Raw genomic sequence first — 22,099 nt, 5'->3', positions numbered from 1 at the left:
ATAACATATATTTCAGGGTCACTGGCTGAAGTTGGTCTATTACTTCGTGTATGAGCTTATACCTCCAGCAAATCATTGTCTGATCATAATTGTAAATTAATGCATTACCAAGGTCTTTGCTTTCTATTTGTAGCAGTTTCCCCGCATGCCACATACTGGCTTGAATAAACTGAATGATGCATGGCCTTGGGTGAAGATTTGCTTCTGCAACATCCATTAACCTCTATGAATAGGTACCTTATTGTCTACTATATGCCGTTTCTCTTCTACTATTTTGTTGTTACAGAGTTCTTACATTAAAACTCCATATACCTGCCACACAATTGACTTTGAATAGAAGCTATTCATCTAATTTGAAGTATTCAGCCAGCTGTCTGTCTCCGTTTTCATAAACAGATGTGCTCCAGCTTGTTTATGAAATCCACACGGCTTTGTCAAAGCAGCCCGTGCAATTGTTTTACCTCACAGTATGTGACATTTGCATGATTAGTCCACTCAGATAATACACCCCAACTCCTCTGTTGTCGGTATCTGTTGTAGTGTTAGGAGTTTCTCACTTTACAGATCCAATCAAGTCCCAATCTTATTAAACAAGAAGACAATAACTTCTTTGTAGGTGTTGACATTAATCAGGTGACATTTGCACCATGTGACGGCAGAACTGACAACGTTATTAGGGTTTGTTCCGGCAGTCTTGTCACATATACAACAGCAGAAGGAGGGAGGAAGGAGGGGTTGAGGTACGGGCTCTGCTGTCATGAAATGGAATGAATTCTCGGAAATGAAATTTTGCCACGTCGGTCTTCAGGTTAACCCCATCTAAGTACCAGTCAAGAGAAGACTATTGGAATCGGCACCAGAAAATGAAACGAGACTTGCAGATATGCACGCTTTCTTGTACATGTACTGATGTGCTCACACGTGCATGCAGTTGTATTCGCACATGTTCCAAAATGAATGGGTCCATAATAATATCTGATCACGTAGGCACTGTGTCTAGCCGGCAATGTTGCATTAGTCTGCCTTTGTTTTAGCTTGGTCTGCCTGCAAACCCTGCATCTAGGTAGACTAGGTCTGTAAACACTTGTCCTTGTTTCGAAGAGAGACCCAGAGGGAGAGGAATGTTCGCTCTGGAGGAATGCGAATCGGAACGTCGTCCTTTCCTACTCCTATTCGGGAAGCAGCCATATTTATAGCTCACTATGTCATGAGAGGCAGAGTGAAAGCAAGATGGGCTTGAGAGCCCAGTTAGACCCAGCCCACAGGGCAGGCCCTGAGACGTGGAATAGAGAGAGACACCCCAAGTCTGCCACAAAGCAGGAAGAGGGACAAAAAAAAAAAAGAGGCCTGGAAAGAAGGAGGGTTAAGGATGGCTTTGAGCGTTTTTGAAAGCAACTGTCCAATCCCTTAATAGAAGAAAGGCCCCAGCTTTCCTCCCTTGACCGTCTCAGCTGGTGACTTTGAAGCTTGGACACAAACCAGTCACCTCGGCTGCTCTCCCACCACAGCAGTCCTCTCTCTCTCTCTCTCTCTCTCTATCTCTCTCTCGCTCCAGCTCCAGTTCCTAGGGAGTTCCCAGAAAAACAAGGCTGTCAACAGAGACAGAGGCAGGCCGGGTGGGAGCAGGGTTGAGTCTCTCTCTCTCTGGCCCTTTAACAGTTCACCAGCTGACTCAAACAGAGGGAATTTCTCGCCGCTCGTCGTCTAAGTTTCTTCACGGACTCCCCCCCCCCCCCCCCCCCCCCACTTGGAACATATTGTTCTACTTTTTGACTGACTTCCTGACAGAAACAGAGTCATTGGTAGCTTTTTTTTTTCTTTTTTTTTTCACTTTCCTGGAATGTAACACCCCCGGTATAAAACTGAGTGCTGGCTCCTGTGCTATGCGGAGACACTCTGGGTAAAGTATTTTTTTACCAGCACCGTTGAATTACTATGTCTTGTTCTTTGAATTAGCCAGTGTCTTATTTATTTCCTTTTCCCCTCTGTATCTGCTTTTCTCTCTCGTCTCTTTCAGTTTGAGAAAAGTCTGGCACGTAAATAGTGCAGGGTCCTTTTGATTTCCTGGGGGTTGTCCTCCGTCAGATGTCAATTTTGTTGCAGTCATGGTTCATTTCACAGCTATATGCTATTGAGTGTTGCCAAATGCTGTCCTTTTACCTCCCTGAAAATAAAATGAACTCTGACCGTGTGTCTGTCTGTGATGGTGGAAATGATACAGAGAATGAGATGGATGAGAAGGTGATTTTTATGCAGATGTTACTGGACCTTTGAAATAAATTCAGTAGGATTCCTTCCCACAAGGTATTTGTCCTCATGCTTTATATGTGCCTCTAAAACTTTTGTCCTCATGGTGTGAGGACATATTTTGTGTACACAGATTTGGTAACAAAAAAAGGTAGTTGGTAATTATTTTAGTATTAAAACATGATTGACACGAAGGTGAATGCAAAGGGTTCGGTGTGGGACGAGTTAGTCAAGCAGGGGCTCTTTATGAAATGCAATTACTCGTTGCATGTGGCTGAATGTGTATGCAAGTTTGAATTGTTGTAAAAGAATAATTTAAAGGGCAAAACTGACATGGATCTTCCTCTATATCTCAACTTACAAACTGAAGTGTTTTATCCACACTGTATAGATGACATCACATCACTATCACTGCTCTGCACAAACATGTTATTTCTTTTACAAAAGCAATTAAATGGTTTAACTTCTGATTGTTCAGTTTTCAAATATACATCTCTATTGAGAAAGTTTACCTTCTGATGAACTTTTTGGCTTGTTTAGATTAAGGGAGTTCTCTTTCCTGATCGGACTCTATTTCATTTTGGTACATATGAACATATTGGACAGTTTATATTACCTTTTGTTCCTCACTTTCTTTCTCTTGTTTGCAGCGATGTCTTACTCTCTCTGTTCATGTAGATGTTGACAGGATGTCTCACCTTGGGAGATCAGAACGGGGCAGTCGCCATGGGCAACGACGCAAACACCATCGCTGGAGTGGACCAGATCACCCCCACCATGACGGCAGGTCGGTCAAGAAATGAACAGTGGAAAAATATCTGTACCTTTGACACTAAAGTACACGCTGCTTTTAAACGCAAACGAAGGGTGCCCCGTCCGTGCCCGTCTGGGCCAATTGGTCATAAAATGAAGTGTGATCGGGTTCATCGGTGTCACTCGTTGGAAAGTGATGGCAAGCGGTGGCAAGCGGTGGCAAATTAACTGCCACCAGATTTCAGGTCAAGAAGGGCCAACTGTGCTAATTGTGAGGGTCACAAAAACTCCTCCTCCCTACCAGACGGCCAAATTCTCATTCAGCACCTCTAAACACAAGGATGTAGGAGATTTATGCCAACAACTTAATGAGAAGATCTCACTGTGTGTTTTCAGATTGAAGTTTGAGCAAGAATGTATTTGATAAATAACATTCAAAACATTTTAAGATGAATTGTAATTGATTTCAGGTTCAAAAGTGGTTAAAGTAGCCTTCCTTCTTCCACAACCTGTGAAACCAATACTTTGTTGATTTTGGGGAAATAACCTTGCAGGTTGTAAAAAAAACTAAACTGGCACTTTTTTTTATTTTTTTGTAATTTCCAAGTGCATAGCACTGTACATGCACACATTCATGACCCGGAGCATATGTATATTTGCTTTACACATAAACATCATTTAAGGCGGGAGTGTTGTTTTCAGCCCGTGGCTGTCACCAGCTGCAGAGTCGTTATTTCTCCAGAGGGGGAATCGTGCACATTTTCACACGTGGCAGCAAGAAAGCCATCATTTGTTCTCCAACATGAGTGTAGGATCAGTCACGATCTGACAGCACATGATATTGTGTATTTTCCCTCATTTCAGACGGGTGAGCTGTCACAAAGTTTGTTTGTTACACAGCGGCTGTATATATATTAGGTAGTGGAGATTCTGGATTTGTTTTGGTTTTCTTGACATTCATCCTTGCAGTCATCGCAATTTTTTTCCCCCCCCCATTCCGTGTCATAAATGCAGTAAGTTTGCTCTTGTTATTGTTCAAAGGACTTTGTAAACTTTGTTTATTTTAACAAAAGCAGTAGATTGCCCTTTAAAGCTATCTTAATTCAGTGTTTCTATCCGCCTGATTGGCCTGTTTCTCTGTCTTGTCTGCGTCATTTCGTTTCCAGGTCTCATGTCTTCCAGCACTACGATGGCCTCAAATCTTCAAGGATCGCTTCGCGGCCCACCCCGTCCGAAGGCGGGCAGCATGGCTTTGCCCCGACGTTGGATGAACTCACTCTGGAACACATGACTCAGGACTGCAGTTTGCTAAAGAACCAGCTGCTCAGGCTAAAAATGTTACTACAGGTCAGTGCCCGGTTTTGCAGAAACATGAACTAACAAAAGGGTATAAGTTAGTATTTGTCCAAGATGGAAACCTCTGAATCCTTATGTTTGTTATTCTTCTAATGCTGCTGGCATTTCCCCACAAATATGTCACTCAGGCGTACCATGCTGATAATGTCGCATTTCGCAAGGCTTTTCTTTCGAAGCTGCATACTGTTTACCGTCAGGATTTAGTACCTGATTTCAGCTGCTGTTCTGTCTATTAAATGCAGCTTTGTATCCGTTTGCTCTGGGTTTAGTTTGAATAATCTTCTTATGTTCGCTACGAGTGCATTATATCAGTGTGCGCCGGTGTTCAGCGAGAGCTACATGAAAAGTATCTTCTAACTAATCCGACTGAGCACATTTTGCTTGTTATTGTGGCTCAACTTTATGCCTTTTTTATGGCTCATTACATTGGTATAATAAATCTCGACGTCACACAGCGCTGCTCCCTGTTGATAGATAATGCACATAAACTAGAAATTTGTTACCTCAGATTATTTTTTTTTTATATATGAGATAAGCAGACAGCTTTAATGTTGTGTATTTGTTGCACAGCACCTGGTTTATTCAATACTATTTATACCTGTGTATACAGACTGTAGTGCCCATATGGTGTCCCATCATTTACTATTGCCACTTACAGGGAGGAAAAAGATGGGATGACTTGAACAGACATGAGACACATAATATTGTCTATTTGAAATGAGCACTTATGTGTAAGATGCAAACAAAATCTACACAAACCTGGCTCAGCCTTCTCGAGCACTGATACGCACCATGCACAATCACTTCACTGTTTTCACTCCATGAAGCATAATTATCTTGAAGACCATGTCTCAATTTAGTCAGTACAGCATGAAAAGTAATGTTTGCATGAGCATTTCAATCAAATGTCTCATTCAGATGTGTTCACTGAAATGACTTGACTACTTGAGCTGCATATCCTCTAGAGTCTAGACGAATAAGAGTTTTTTTTTTGTTTTTTTTATGCCGTTATAAACTTTGCTTCGATTATGGGGTGAATTTTCATTCATTCATTGCGCTGCAGAAAGTGACTGTAACATGACTTTGTAGCCTCTCCGAGTCCTAATCGATCTTTACTTCATTGGCTAATTGTAAGATACCCAGTTTAACACTATTTATACTTATAGCTTCAGACTTAATAATGTCAGTCCTTCTAATGATCATGACTTGGGTTGTAGTATTGAAATGCAACATATTTCATGCTGAAGGAGTTTTCATAAAAAAAAAAGATTATATCTTTACCCGACTGTCAGATCAAATATACAGTTTCAAGACCCGTGTGCACTCTGTTTCATCGTCCCTTGGCAATATGTTCACTCATCAAGCCGTGCTATTATGTGTATAGGTGAACATGAAAGATAAACCTGCTTTCGGGGAAAAAAGCTGTACTTTATTGAAAGAGCCACACAAGTTAGGACATTTTTCTGAATGGCAAAAAAAAATGAACGTAGTGGATGTTTAGAAACACACTCTGCCTAAGGTGTCTAACACTGGTGGCTGACAGTTCAGGGTCAGCAGAGTATATGTGCTAAAGAGTAAAATTATTCCACCACAGTGAGATATTGCTCTTGAGGCATGCCTAAGGCGATTGTCATTGATTCAGCTGTGTGTGTGTGTGTGTGTGTGTGTGTGTGTGTGTGTGTGTGTGTGTGTGTGTGTGTGTGTGTGTGTGTGTGTGTGTGTGTGTGTGTGTGTGTGTGTGTGTGTGTGTGTGTGTGTGTGTGTGTGTGTGTGTGTGTGTGTGTGTGTGTGTGTGTGTGTGTATTCTACTGCAGCTTGAGGATACCGAGTCTCCAGCAGATGTTCCTGAGGAAATTGACGAGAGTACCACTGCTTCACAGGTAAAAACTGCTTTACCTTGGATTTACAGTACTGACTGAGTAGTTACACTGTGTATATACTATATATAAAGGTTGCTTTTTCTCTGGTTTCTCTAACTGTCTCCACACTGTTTGTGTGTGTTTACAGGTGGATACACTGATTGAAGAGGTCCAGCTGCTCAGAGAGGAGCTGAGAAGTCGAGACAAGACCATTGCTCAGCTCACGATACAGTGCCAGCAGCTCCAACAGCAGCATCAGAGAGAGCAACCGGTGTGTTGGTGCAAACAGTATTGATACAAGTGCAGCGTTTCACGAGTGGATTGCATGATACAGGAAGAGGACATATGTATCTATATATTATACATTTATTTATAAATTCCTGATTTTGTTAAAAAAACAACAACAAAGAAACAGGCTTTTTGATATTTTCTTTTGCCTATATGATCAACTGTTGAGGTTAACAGGTTTGAGTAGATACTTTATTGGGCCCAGGCTTCAGTAATAGGATTTTGTTGTATGGCAAAATGTGTTTTAGACATTTCAGCAGGCACTAAGAGGCTGGTGTCAAATTATCAACACTTGCTGCTTTTGGCAGAAACACTGCTGTTGAGAGAGAGAGAGAGAGAGAGCGAGAGAGAGAGAGCGAGAGAGAGAGAGAGAGAGAGAGAGAGAGAGAGAGAGAGAGAGAGAGAGAGAGAGAGAGAGAGAGAGAGAGAGAGAGAGAGAGAGAGAGAGAGGGGCTTCCTCGAAGCTTTTTAATCTGAAGAAAACAGGTTTTCAAAAAAAATTCAATTCAATTCAATTTTATTTGTAAAGCGCTAAATCACATCAACAAACATCTCAAAGCGCTCTTACAATGATAGAGTACAACAGGACCCAACTAAACCCTTCCAAAGCAAGCAGGTGTAACAAGCAACAGTGGCCAGGAAAAACTCCCTCGCATGGAGGGAAGTTCAAGAACTCCCTCTTCAGGAAGAAACCGTGGGGCGGACCCTAGACTCTGGAAGGACGGCCATCCGCCTTGACCGGTTGGGGGGAGAAGTACATGGGATAGGACAGGGAGAGAGAGGAAAAGAAGAGGGAGAGAGAGAGTGGCAGACAGGCCAGATAAGTACAAATACTAAGAAAAGTCTATGATGAGCGTTGGTCTGATGATGAGCCAATCTCAGTCTGGAGTTTAAGGGCCGTGCCGTTGCGGTGGGGTCCCGGTGCTGTGGGGGGGGTCGGGTAGTAGGACCGTCGTAACTCCACTCTGTGAGTCTTGGGTCTGATCCCCTGGATCCTGCTCTCCTCCTGTCAGGGATAAAAAAAGACGGCGGCAGTGTCTGGTGTCTACAGTAATGTTGTTACACAGAGAGAAAGAAAGAAAGACAAATGCTTTTTGAATAACAATTAGTATGAATCGTCCCCATTTCATAAAAAGAAAGGCGGCTCTTCCAGGACAGACAGACATGTGTTTTATGGCGCCTCCTCAGACTCGCAGAAAGCGATTGATCAGGGCTCGTACCCTGTGAATGTCAGTGCCGGATGTAGAATACCAATCAAGGCCCATCTTCTTGTCAAGCATTATACAATCTCGGGGGGGGGGGGGGGGTATTCTTTGAGCATGTACAAACTGAGCTCTAACAGCTCCAAGATTCATGTTTGCTTATTGCTTTTCATGTCGCTTTCATGTAGCTTCTGGTCAGATACGGCTACCTCCTTGACTCCAATTCTCTTCATAGATCTGAGATAGTTGAGCTTCTCCCGGCACTGTGACTCCCTTTCATTATCTTTTATTTACACCACTTGCAGCATTATCGGATCTTGCAAAGAGACATGGTGAAAATACAAAGATGGATTGATAAAAAAAAAAAAAACAACACCACACACACACACACACAATGTGAGAGGGTATTGGTGTATACGCAGTCTGCTGCTCAGTCCGCTCGTGGTCAGGGAAGAATTGCTGTAATGCCCTTCATTGTATGTGGGAGTTCAGTTTCTGCTGGGCATGCTGCTCCACTCCTACATGCACTCCAGTGTGTTACTTCCGCCGTCCAGCAACTTCTATTTAGTTTGCCTTACAGCTGGCTCCGTCTTCCCACTAACGTCCATTAGTGTATTGACTGAGCTTCGTTGTTAGCCAAACAACCATATGCCAGAATGACATTATTCAAATCCCGGCCATATCGAGAAATACCAAAATGTCAAAGCGAGGCCTGTCCGCCAGCCTCACTGCCACGCACCGTCCATCCAATTAGAATTAGCACAGTGGGTCCTTCAGTCAGCACAATGCTCTTAAACCCTCGGCAAGCGAAGGCTGGGAAATAGCGACGGCATGTTTACACATACATGGCAAGCTTTCATGGATGTATATAGGCTGGAATAAATGAAATGATGGGAAAAGTAAGACTAAAACAGTGGAGCACAGCAACCAATAATGCAATAATGGCCATGATAATAATAATAATAATAATAATAATAATAACTACCAATAATGTAATAATTTTTAGCCAATTTAAATGTAATAAAGCCAGTAAATTACTAACTTGCCAATAATGTAAGAAAATATTTTAACCAATATCAATAAGATTTTGCCAATAATTTATTAACTTAAACTGTCAGCTGGTTATTGAAGTGGCTTTTTTTATGTAAAACCTGCAACTGTGAATGCAGAAATACATCAGTACATCTGTAGATCTGCATTTCTTGAGTTCTGCAGTTCGATAATCAATAATAGGTAAGAATGGCTGGTATTGTATTCACATTCATTCATTGATATATGCTTTTTATGTTCACTATTTTACTACATTAATGAGACTTTATTAAATTATTGGCTTCACTACATTAACAAGAGCCAATGGGATTGTTGGTAGGTGTTACAGTATTGGAGAATTTGTGATCTGTGACTCTGCACTGTCGAAGTTTGGTTAATATAAAATGTGTTTCTCACTTTGACGTCCTGGCAGTGCCTGAAAGAACAATCAAACTAAAAACAAACACACAAAGCATTCAGATAAAATTGGTTCTGAGTCCGTGGAGATTGGTGACCATCGGGTCTTTTATTACATCAAGAATTAGACAGTCAGAAGCGACTGGATCAATAAATGGGATTGTAGTTGGTAAATAACCAGGTAAGCAGACAAAGGCGAAGTACAACAGAGAAACTGTTGAGGGCTACATAAGTGGGCGACAGCGGACTGAGCCGAACATAATGGAGTAATGAGAAAACAGTGGAGGAGTTGTGTGCGGCAGAGAGAAAGTGTTGTGGCGCTATCAAAGATGGAAAACTGATTGAGGCGGACTTCTCCCGATTATGCTTGAGTCTCGTGTTTGAGCCGCGTCGAAGTCGTCACCACAGCCCCTCAAGCACGAGTGAAAAAGTGTGTGGCTTCACACCGAGTTCTGACTTACAGAATGATTCAGTGCACATAATTACCTGCTTTGACATTCTGTTTCAATAATGGATTGAGCTAATCGTTTGCGTTTATGAAAAGGTCAGTCAAAGTGGTTTGTCAGTGAACATTTTGACTGATGGAAAAAGTCAGGTGAAGATGTGGCGAAGGTAAATGCCAGCCAGTTCAATTTTGTTTTTGATGTGAAGGTAGTACTAGTCATTTCTAACCCTGGCTTGATTGAACCTAACTTCCAAGGCAGTCACAAAACGATTCATTGTGCTGTGTGGGGAATGTCCAGCAAGTTTTGAAGCTCCACAAGTTGCCGCTCTGGATTCAGCTCAAGCAGTTATAGCTCTTTTCTTTATGCGTATGCGTACCACCTTCGTTTTGTTTTTTTCAACACGTCCTACTTTTTGTCCCTCATCACTCTTTCTATTGCTTGTGGTTTGTTTACAAATAATCCATCAATATAAAGTACAAAGATACATTCAGTGATCTTTTTCTTCCACCCCCCGTTCTCGTGCCTCAGCCTGCTCAAGGAAGGCCGATGAGATGTCAGTGCCACCACCAGAGGGCGCCCTCTTCAATGCGACACGGTGACAGGCAGATGGACAAACGGACACATCACCATTATGACAAGGCCACACAGACGTACTGGAGACCACCAAACCACGCAGTAAGCTCAAACATTGTTTTTTACTTTGTCACATCAACAGAAGGGAAGAAAAAGGTAATCGCTGATCATCAGTGACTGCTCATGTACATCATTCCAAAGAAGAAGAAAAAAACGTTTGTTCAAGATAACAAAAAAGATGTGAGACGAGTGATTTTCATATCCGGATACACCTCGCACGGTTGAACGACTGCACCATGTCCTTTTCACGAACCACCCGTTTATTAGCTTGTCACACTGCCCTCCTCTCCGGCAATACGCAGATCTCAATGAGCAGGCTGTGGTTCATTTTGGAGTGAGAGCGAGAGATTTCTATAAGAGTGGAATTAGAGCAATCGTGAGAGCAATAGGAGATGGATAAATATGTGCTCAATATCTTCAGTATCATGCCACAGTAGGATGCGAGGTGGTAGCCAAGTATCGATTCAGTAGCAGCAGTGCCACAGGCGGGGTGCCTAGTAAACACTCTGATAATTGACCTGCTCTCAGCTAAAAGGCTGACACACTTTTTCTGCTCACAGACACAAGAAGTATCAGCACAGAGAAAAGAGGGTTGAACATTGGTCTTATGCAAAAAAGGGCATTTTTTTGATATAATTTGCAAATGCAAATGCATTTTTCTATGTAGTACACATGCGACAAGTAAAAAAAAAAAAAAAAAAAAACTAAACAAACAAAAAAAAAAAAAAAAAAACAAGCAAACAAAATAAGCAAGCCGACAATCTGCTGAAAGCCCCTGCTCTCCACAACAGCGTATGGTTTAACAGTTTCTATGGCAACCATCAAAGCAGGGCATGCTGTCCTCGATGGGAATGATCTCCATAGTGGGAACATCTATCTGTGACCTGTAGCACCTGATGCATAATGACGCACTCAACCACAAAAACACAGTCAGGCTTTATGTTTTTTTTTTTTCCTTCTACTTTTGTCTCCGTAATTCACTTCACTTTGTAGACATTTCTTTAATTCCTCTATTTTCCATTGTCTTGTCCTTTAATCTATATTACAGTGTCATTGCAAGAGCAGAGAGCATTTCCTTTTGTTAAGATAAACCTGTTACATTATGACTTATTTTTGGGGGCATGCAATCGCTCTCAGAGGTTAGGAGAGAGTTCGATTTTTTTTATGTGGTTTTTGAGAAGCAAAAAGAGAAGAAGACCGTGATGAAATATCAGAAGGTGAAAAATGTTTCTTTCTCTGGCTTTAATACTTTGAAGTTAGTACAGAACCTGACAGATCGCGCACCTTCGGTGAACTTCACTTTAATACGAGTGGCCTTTTTAAAGTTTATTTATAATGTGTTTTTTTATTTTTTTCCTTGTGCATCTTCACATCTTTCTCGTTTTCCCCCAGTCACGCATTCATCCAGACTGTTTTAAGCAGTCCTTCTCTAACACACAGGAATTCATAATCTGGTGTCATCTTTATTTATTTATTTTCCCTCTTCATTTTAGTTCTCTGAAATGACCTTTTCTGTTGATTTTCTCCTCCTCTGACATTTAAAGTGCTGCCGTATCGGAGCGCTGTGCAGTAGCTCTCACCCTCTGATGGTATTTCTGAATACTCGACTGAAAGGAGCAGCTCCGATTAATTTTGATGTCAAAGGCCACAAGCTGTACTCGTCTTAAAGCTTTAATGTAGCCTTATCAGCATCCCGGAGGGTAAACGGTGCACCCTGATGCTGGGAGATCGGGAGTTCCTTGCAAGCTCCGGCCAACATTGTGGACATGGACTTCAGATTAACCTGTAACCTTTGAACCTTGGATATGATTATGGAAGTCTTCTATTGTTTTATTCACAGTTTTATTGCACATGCAGCATCCTGACACGATGAACATGTTCTCCTTGTGAAAGCAGCTCGTCCATTTTATTTGATTCAAAGTGACCAGAAGGTGGGTTCGTTGCTCTGAAGGCAGTTTTAACCCATCTCATCACCCATCTCCGAACTTCTCTTTCAGTCTGTAGGACGTGTTTGGCTACGTATTCTAACCAACTGCTTTAGGCGCGCGTTCCTGTGGCGTCTCGGCTTAATCCGCTTCCAATCCAATTTTGTCCAAAAGCATGCTGAGAAAAAAAACAAAACAAAAAAAAAAAAAAAACAGTCTTGCATTATGAGGCAAGTTTTTGTTTGTCATTGTACAAAATATCAGACATGTTTCTCGGAGCAAGACGCACATGTAGTGTGACATAAAAAAATTAAAAAAAACACTTAAATGTCACTTGTAGGAAAATAATCTTTGCGAAAAGCTCCCCCGTGGCAATCACAGCAGCGGCGCTGTTTTCTCTGCCCCCTTTTCCTGTTGTAGCAAATAAAACACGAGCAGTATGATTTCAGTCATTTCGGATGTATGTAGCACAATTGAAAGCCGCAGAGCTTTGTGTTTGTCTGTTTGCGTTGTTTTGTTTTGTGTGCGTGCGTGCGACAGCGAGACCCCGATTGTCCGAGCTTATTTGTTTGTGTGTGTGAGTGGGGACGAGCCACACGCATCTCTTCTGCTCAAGTGCCGGGGCGCACTCGGTGTGACTGAACAATGAGTTCAGCCGACTGAGGATCGGGGAGACGACCTTGTTAATAACCCAGATAAACAAACATGCAGATGAACAGCGGCAGTGAAACAATGGCAACACAACAGGCTGTGTTTCATCAGTGGAAGACAGAGAGGATAATTACAGCTACCCTCCTACTCTTCCTCTCTCTTTAACATCCTCTTCTTCATTTACACTGCTTTTCTCACACCTCCCTTTCTGTCCTTTTTTATCATCCCTGCTCTCACTTCAGTGTTTTCGTCCTGCTTTTTTCTACCTGTCATTCATTCCTTGACATCACTACTACCCTCCCTTCGGTTGTAATTAGATCAGTTTGCCGTCACTGGGAGGCGGAGGACAGAGGAGACGGTTAGTGATCAGTGTAAAGCCGGAGGTTGAAAGTTTTCCACTCGCAGATCCCGACGTTATCTCTCCACCCGCATCCACTCCGCCTGCTCCTGTCCATCAGACACCACGTCACAAATTGCACTTTCATTGCTCCACACCCGTGTGGCGGAGTAATCTTGGACAGGTGAGGATTTAATTGCCAAAGTCACTGATGTGAGACACCGTGGTCAGACCTGAGGTATTAGTGGGAGCCGACTCCGGGGGAGCTCTGCGCAGTGGATTATGGGATGGGAGCGGACAGAAGGCATTTCATTGGCACAACAGTGTCTTTTAAACACTGTTGTTATTTGATGAAAGGGTTGTTGGATCACAAAGAATAACTTTTACTTGACTTTTAAACACTTGTCCTGCTTTGCCAAGTTCCGCCATCTGCTTTCGAGACTCCACACAGAAGAAATAGATTAACAAATCCTGAGAGTGCGTTTCAGTGTGAGCTGGGCCTCCAGTGGAAAACGCTGCCATCACCAGTGTCGATATGGAAGTTATTACTGTTTAGGATAGACTCTAGTGTCACAAAATGATCTACAATTAGTCTGTTCCTTCAGTTATCTTATTATTCTCAGCCAAATCCACCTAATGTTCTATCTATGTAACAGTACAATTATATTCACTATATCACTAATTATATTCATTATATTCTTAAGCCCTTGTTATTCACCACATATTGTGTTTACTTTTAGATTTTGACCTAAAATGATCCTGTTTTTTTTTGGTCCTACAGGCACATAAAAACAATCATCACAATGAAACTACGTTAAAAGCACCAGGCTTTAGACCTTTTGCTCATTCAGTGTATTGTTAGCACTTTTTTGCTCCCCATTTTAACTTGCAGTACGATGCTCTGGTGTTCTAACCTGTTGTCACACAGACATATTTTTCATTCAATGCCCTGTGTGCTGAACTAAGTGAATAACACCTTTTTGTTTTTCAAACAATCTCCTCCAGTGCCAGTGTCATAGTTCACCTCCACTGTAAATGCTTGGCCAAACAGAAAGTGCAGGAACAAAAGGGAGAGAAGCTTTGCTTGCTTTCCCAGCAACAGTTGCTGAAAATAATTAAGCCGCGAGTATTGTTCTCCATTGGATTGTGTGCGGGTGGGCGAGAAAGTTGGATGAAATTGATGAATTGGAATCTAGAAAATCTAACTTTTATGTTTTCCCAATTTATGTCTCGCTACCTTTGTGAAGATGTCAGCCCTTCATTGGAGAGCCTTAACGGTGAAAGAAAATTGTTTCTGGTTAAAAAAAAAAAAAAAAAAAGAAGCCTGACAGGCTAAGCTGCTGCAGCGTTCTAATAAAGCTGCCGGATACTGTCAGAATCGCAGGAGAGCCCTCCAACGTACAGTCTTGTTCTCATCGCTCAAAGTATTTCCGCTCTGCAAATGAAGCCTCTGCGGGAGTCTTCTGCTGAGACCTCCTGCAGTCATGGTTGTTGGTCTTCAAGGAAGTACATGGACCAGGGTAGATCGGGGAAACTCATTCCTCCCCCTTTCAGCAGTCACAGTAGGGGGGCTCTGAAATAGTCCAGGCCAGACCTGCTCAGAACGTTCAGCCGCCGCCCTCTTGTCATCAATCTCTCCCCTTTTCTCTCTCTCCGTTTCGTGTTCCCTTTGAATTTGGTGTTTTTTCTATTTCTTTTTTTCAAGTAACTGATATTTTTGAGAGGTAGTCCTCCTCTTGACTAAGGAAGTAGTAGCATTTGATACCGTTTCAATCTGTCTGTCTACTTAACACGATGACCGTGCTGAACCCTTCACTTTGCTTCTCCCAGCGGGAGACAAAGGATCTCAGAATTGTTTAACCCGAAGACGGCTCTGGTGTAAACAACGGCTGGCTGGTATTCTTTCAGGGATGTGCACAGAATTGCGGATCCGTGAGCAAAATTTCCAGGAAACAAAGTACTGTGACAAGTGTGGCAAGAAAGCGTTGTGTGCAATTTGCGGTTGTTAACGGATCTAAACAGTCGTACAGTAGGAGGTCAAATTGATTTGTTCTGACTGGAGCCAGAAAAAGACCAACATGGAGATTACCAGAAGTAGTGGATGTCCACTGGATAATGATTGCAATCAGGAAATACTCACGATATCTTTCTTTGCTGATGATATTCTAACCTCTAAAATCTCTCTGATCCATTGATCCTAACACTAATCGTTGGAAATACAATTCACCAGACAGGTGCAAGCATATCTGAATCCTGCAATCATAAACAGGCGGATCGTTTCATGCCGTCTCTCTAAATGGGAAATCAATATGTCAGCGTTCCCACACGGGTCGAACCCGAAACCCAAGTGGCATGGATGTTGGGAATGAATATTTAATCGAGCTTTACGGATGTAATTTAGCTTCAGTCACACTGTTTCAGTTAAAACACATTTTCAAAACATAAAATAAAAGATAGTCTTTCTATTAACGCAAAAGCTTTTTTTTTTTTTTTTTTTGCATTCAAACCCTATTAATGTTGCATTTAACACGGGTATGATGTATCGGTGTGTGTGCTGGTGTGTGTGTGTGCGTGCCTGCATGTCATATTAATTGGACTATCCATGCTCATTAACTGTGTGTGTGTGTGTGTGTGTGTGTGTGTGTGTGTGTGTGTGTGTGTGTGTGTGTGTGTGTGTGTGTGTGTGTGTGTGTGTGTGTGTGTGTGTGTGTGTGTGTGTGTGTGTGTGTGTGTGTGTGTGTGTGTGTGTGTGTGTGTGTGTGTGTGTGTGTGTGTTCTGGTATGTCATGCCTTTTGTCCTTTGTGTTTTTCTCTGCGTAGGGTGTGCTGCCCACCCCTCTGCTGTCCCCGTGGCAGGCACAGCACCAGGGCTTGACCCGTACCAGCATGCCCCAGCGCAGACAGAGTGAGTCACTAACACCCTCTGCAGCCTTTTTTTTTTTTTTCTTTCCTCTATCCTTCCATAACACAGCATATTCAGAGGTTCGCAAATAGCCCGAGAACTTTGTCTCTAAATAAAGCCATTAATCACGGAACATCTTGGTTGCCATGAGTAAGTGCGCTCCCTAACTGGGTGGTTTGTGGTGTGCGTCGACTCTGATTAATTTGGAACAAGATTGCGAACGAGCAAACTAGTTTACGTCTTTGTTTCCACAAGTAAACATAATCTGGCGTCTTGTCTTACAGCAGTAGTGTTCGTTTTCACTGTTGCCCATCTTCGGTTTCAGTTCTACTTTATTACCCGAGTATTCTTGTCACACCCTTAACTGACATTCACTCGCAGTTTGGATAATATTTGATTTTTCTTTAATGCGCAAATGATGAAATGTTCTTTCTATCTGAAGGAAGCCTGTTATGTTGTAAGAAATGAAACAAGTGTTGCATCAGCTTTGCTTTTATTCTAAGTAAAAACTTTGACGGTGACAAAACAGTCGAAAACAACCTCACATTTCTATCTCATTGTTTCACCACAAAGCTCTTGTATGATGCTGCGAGACATGGTACCAAGCAGGTGAGGCAGATAAAAAGAGTGACAACGGGTAAATAGACAGAAAAATGCACACATGTTAGAGTGAGGAGCTGTCACGTAAAAAAAAAAACGGAGAAGAGAGCCCATGCTGTGTTTTTGTGATCTGTCCCAGTGGGACTCAGGTCTGTGTCAAGAGGCAAGGTGGAAAAAAAAACGTGGCAGATTTTTTTTTTTTTTTGGGGGGGGGGGGGGTAGTATACGTCAAATGATTTAAAAATCAAATCTATTTTGATATAAATGAAATGTGCAGCACAGACAGTGTCAGGGTGCAGTTTCTCCTCGAAGCAGATTGCATGTGGTTAATTCACAAAAACACTGCGTATCAAACGAAAGTCTGCACTGTGAAGAAGACAAGAGGGAAAGTAGAGTAGGAGGTAAGTGGTAATGACTCTGAAACGAGCAGAAAATAAAGTGGGTATGCTTTCATATTCTGATAAGACGAAAAACAATGATTGGAAGGAAAACAAGCGTGTTTCTGTTCCACCAGATAAACCACTAATACTCTGACCCCCCACCGGGAGCCCCGGCTGTAAATAAGCCAGAAAAACAGCTCTTGCTCGTAATAAAAGTCTTATGGGTAGAAAATAAATATGATGCCCAAATGAATGGAGCCTCAGCAATTATATTTTTTTCATTAAATTGGGTTGTTTGTGGAGCTAATGTTTGACCTTTTCCTCCAAGCATGAGCTTGATCGGAGGTCCGCCTTTAGAATGTGTGAAGCGCCTCATCTTACCATGTCTGCAGTCCTCTTGTTCTCTCACTTTCTCTCCCCTCACGCATCTTCGCTCTGTCCTGTAAGCTGTCTCTGGGAAAAACCTGAAAATGAATCTCGCACATTGTCTCACCTCTGCCTCTGCCTCCTCTCGCATAATACCCGTGGCAAGGAGTGGAGCACCTTGTGCAGTACTTCACTGACACGGCGTGGTACAGTAACCATTTTCTTTTAACATGAGCTGCACATGCTGGCCCCCTCAGGCCTCGCCTTGTGGCCCGGCGGAATGTGGCATGACACCAGCATGTCCGCCTACTTTTTTACGTTTGCATGATTTTGGGTGTTTTAACTTCTTGTATTACTCATTGGAACTTTAGGCACACTCTTCATTTTGTGGTCCGAGTGGTTCCTTTTTGCTTATGATTTCTGTAAAGGTGTACATTTCTTTCTGTAGCGTTATTTCATTTGTTTTCTGTGTGCCTTAATCAAGTCTTTTTCTTCATTAAGTTTCCCATGCAACCACTGCTCTGCATGCTTTGCAAAAATCCTGTGTGAATTTGTTTTTCAATATTTTTATTGAATCAACAGGGTGTTTTACTATTTTTAGCTGTTTTCTACTTGAAAGATTGTGCGTATCATAATATTACTGCCCCTGAATGTACATTAGTGCTGTCCTGGAAGCCAATCAAATCAGTTTATCACTGCAAGGTGTAACACAAATTAAAGTAAGGTCACATCCTCTCGGTCTTCTCACAGCTCATATTTAAACAAGAGTCACACGGGAGGTTCAACCTGGCGTCTGAATGTCAAGCCGGCGTTTTGACAATCTGGCCTGCCGCAATCACAGTCTCCCTGCAAACTAAATGGGGATTATTTACATCCTTTCAATCCATCCATTCACATCCTGGCATGTTGCTTTTCTAATCACAAACCGTTTCTCATGGCGAGAGAAGCAGGAGAGGAGATTTATGACGGTGGGACCATGACGTCTTCCAGGTGCCACAAATTGGCTCGTTTCTTGGTTAGACTGTTGATTCCCTGCTAAAATGATAGCTATCATTAGTGTCGGGGATATTTAATTCTTGACAGCGCCGTGCAGAACTCGGAATGATCACTGCTAATTATTCGTGCCTGCTGCAGACAGCTGGAGATGCAAATAATTGCCCAGTGTGGCCCTTATAGATCCGACATGTCGCCGTCACTGACTAGCGTCTCCCAGCTGGGACGGCTATAAATACAGCTGATAATTACAAGCCTCGCAAAGGAAAATGCCCTATGTCGTGGCCCGAAAGCACAAAAGTCATTTGAAGTGTGTTTCAGGTTTTCTTTGTGTGATATTTTACTTTCTGTCAATCACTCAGAAACAATGCTGCAATAAGACAGGCGGTGAAGGGTGTTCTCTGAGTTTGGCAGATGCACTTTGACTTGGGACCAGGAGATGGAGCTGTGGCCCCGGACATCCACCCACACTCTCGAGACAAATGAGCAGTGGTGAAAACGGACACCGCAGTCTGGCCAGCACGGCTATATATTCATGTCCTTCGAGACTCAGCACGGCTCAAACGGAGTTCAGAGTTTTTAGCAGGTTTAGATGGTAAAGGATAGATTTTAGATCCTGCAGGCCCTGCTCAAAGGTCAGGGATCCTTAAAGACCAGCCATCTGATTTCTGCACAGACTAACAGAGCCACCGGCTTTGCAAAGTAAACAAACATCCCTGTGTGGAAATCTCGGCGAGCCTTTTTTTGCATACCTTTTTTTTTAAACTGTCTTCGTACACTGGGTATGATATTCATATTGCAGGAGGCTTTGCCGATGTGAGCGATTCATCTCCTTCTGTCGGTTTGATAAAGGCAATCAGTGTCTCGCTGGTCTTGTGATCGGCTGCTTATCTGGGAAAGAGGTTGTTGTAAATAGGTTTAAGTTATCTTTTGGCCCTACGCATTCTCCGGTAAGAGCAGGAATATCTGCATTCCTTCACATAAAGTGTGAGTCGTGCGTAATAAAGCCTGCTATCTTGTTTGTTTTCAGCTACACCAAACAAGGACAAGGTGGATATGTTTCCAACTCTTGTTCTCTGCAGGAGTGTTGAAACAAGCGAGAGCGCCTCGAAAACAGAAGAGATTCTGTCGAGTTCTGTTGCTGCTGGATAAATAGTTTGGTATTTTTTTTCCCTCTAACCTGTCAAATAGTGGACATGATTCATTGTCTGGTTTAATCAGGTGTCACCTATAAAGTGTGCGTCCCTGAGTGGAGGACGGCGCCACAGTGGGTCTTACGTTCACGTGGTTCGGCGGCTCAGCACGTTCTCACACATGCAGCAGGCATTGAAGCCGTCAGTTTGAATGTTTTGAAGCCGCGCCGCAGCAGCGATCACAAAAACGATTCAAAGACTTCAGTGGATTTTCAGACACTCGCATGGCAAGGTTATTCTGCGCCGCTTGTTTTTGAGTGCTGAATCAGGGCTTCTTCTGTGCCTTTCGCCTCTCCTGTTCTGCAAATAGTTCGGTGACTGGCAGGGTAAATGGGCTGTAATGTGAAAGAGTGAAGAAAACAAGTCAATGAAAATCAGGATTTCCATTTTTATTTTTTTTAAAGGTAGAAAGAAAAAAAAAACGAGGGGGAAAAATGGATCTCGTGAGTTTTAAAGAAAAAAAACAATAATATGGAAACATTAAGCTGTTGCTTCTGACACTTTCAGTTTAAAATGATTTGTGTTTCTTTTTTTCCCCCGCAGCCTCGAATACTACAGCCTTTCAGCCCTCGTCTCAGCGAGCACCTCCACAAGGAAAGACTAGTAAAAACTCCCCACATCGCGGGCCCCAGTAACCTCACAAGAAGCAGATCGGAGGAAGCAGCCCATATAGATGCCGAGCGTCCTCTCCAAGCTCTCGTGGCGGACACGTCTGGGACAGCAGGTCCTGCCAAGCTGAGTCATCCCCCAAGCAGCAACCCGCACTGTCTGGATTCCGGGGCTCCACAGGGGATAAGTGCCAGAGAGGGTCCGGCATCAGCAGCTCAGTCTGCGACGCAGCATGAGCAGAAAGCCCAGATACTGCACAACTCCATCACTCCCGGATCAGCTGCTACGACTTGCCCTCGCACGCTGCAGCCTCCCCGCATGCTGCAGCCTCCCCGCCTTCACAAGCGCTTGTCCCTCCCCACTCTCAAGCCAGGGGGCACTGGTGGCTTTGCCTCTCCGAAGCCCGGGTGTTTCTTGGGGCCCCTGGCGAACCAGAGCAAGCAGCTGCCGCCTCCGTCCAGAGGCCTGCCCTGCTTTAATACTGGACCCCAGGTGCAGTCTCCAAGTCCGTGTCGTACTTCACTGCTTCAGCCTCGCAGAATATCGCAGCCTTGCAGGGATCCTCGGTCCCACAGCTCCGCCTCGGAGGAGCCCAGCCAGGGAACGCTCAAAGACGCGGGGTCAGCCAAGACCCTGAACCCTTTGAGCCGCTCATGCCTCCCCAAGCCAAAGATTCCCTGAGGAGCGTAAATCTGCCCATCAAAACTTCAAGCTGGAATCACTGTCATACTGACATTCAGCCCCGCTCTCCTCCCGGCCATAAAAACAGTCATTATGTCAAGAAGCCAACAGTGAGCTCATTACTACCCACACAGACTATTCAGGGACTGCCTGTGTCTGTGACAATGGTGGCCGGTGTATACTCTGATTGTAGTTTTTAATTTCGCTTCTATCGCTACGGCACAATTGTAGTATGTAGCAGGATCTTTACGCGCGGTGACGTCCGAGTGTTTTATTTGTCTACGTTAACTTTGCACATCTACATAAATGAAGAAATAAGTTACCGTCGGGGGGGCGGGGGGAGGGAGAGAAGTCAGTTTTTCTGATTTCTTTTGAGACACCCACAGGCTGATGTCACATTTTCCAGTCTTAGTTCCCTTATTCTCACACAGCTGTGCCCTCTGACACACAGGTGCATTTGATTTTAAGCATAGCGCTGGCATGATTGTGACCTTTGCTTTGTAATGGAAGGCCCAGAGGAAAGTAGAGGCAAAAATAAGAAGTGCGAGAGCTTTTGGTGGGGGGGTGGGGGGGGGGGATAGAAAGTATATAAAGAGTGGCTTGGGACTGAGCAGTAAATTTGTCAAAGCACATCAGGGCTGTCATTTTCAGAAGAAAAATACGGGTTTTGTTCAGACGTGCGTGTCCATACACGTGTCTTACTGTAAAAAAAAAAAAAGAGCGAGAAAAGAGTGATGGTGGTGAGAGGCAAAAGCAGCTCCTGGAAATGCAAACATCCTTTCAGTCAAGCTCGCCATGCTTGCAGCCAAAGTGAACCCTCAAACCTTTTGTGTGAACGCACCTATGATGGAAATATAGGCTCGTAAAAAGGAAAAAAAATAAATAAATAACACCAAGCCGGTGCTGGAGATGTAATTAGGAGAAAGCTTGTGCAAGTGAGGACTTAGCTTCCATGATGTTGTGGAAAGACGAGGTGTAATGAAGCACTCACACACTTATGAGTGCTCAGGTACAATGGAACTCACTCTGATTCATGTGCACGCAACACATTGGCGCGTCGGAGTTTCCAGGGGTGCTTTTCTCTGCAGTCGTCGAGAGAAATACTGATGAGTTAGAGAACATACGATGAGGAAGAGGAAGTTGGATGTTCAAAAGCTTTTTTATCACCTTCAATACAAAAATCGTCTCTTTAAGATCAAAACAACTCCAAAATAAGGCTTTATTTTGGGATT

General features: G+C 43.2%; 1 protein-coding gene across 2 annotated transcripts in view; it reads left to right on the top strand.

Annotated features, from left to right (window-relative positions):
• ccser2a (coiled-coil serine-rich protein 2a) overlaps nt 1-21,731 on the top strand; it is a 48,882-nt gene extending 27,151 nt beyond the window's left edge. The window contains exons 5-11 of one of the 2 annotated variants that reach the window (XM_080481670.1): nt 2,926-3,034; nt 4,167-4,347; nt 6,171-6,236; nt 6,364-6,486; nt 10,126-10,272; nt 15,964-16,048; nt 20,121-21,731. In XM_080481670.1, coding sequence (XP_080337796.1) covers nt 2,926-3,034; nt 4,167-4,347; nt 6,171-6,236; nt 6,364-6,486; nt 10,126-10,272; nt 15,964-16,048; nt 20,121-20,212 — 803 coding nt within the window. In that variant the 3' untranslated portion in view covers nt 20,213-21,731. The remainder of the gene's footprint in view (nt 1-2,925; nt 3,035-4,166; nt 4,348-6,170; nt 6,237-6,363; nt 6,487-10,125; nt 10,273-15,963; nt 16,049-20,120) is intronic. The other variant, XM_080481669.1, reaches the window with a different exon arrangement.
• Nucleotides 21,732-22,099: the final 368 nt, after the last annotated feature.

The sequence above is a fragment of the Lipophrys pholis genome, assembly GCF_963383615.2.
Source record: "Lipophrys pholis genome assembly, chromosome: 15".
Lineage (NCBI taxonomy): Eukaryota > Metazoa > Chordata > Actinopteri > Blenniiformes > Blenniidae > Lipophrys > Lipophrys pholis.
Note: the sequence above shows the minus strand (reverse complement) of the source record. Positions and strands in the feature narration are given on the sequence as shown.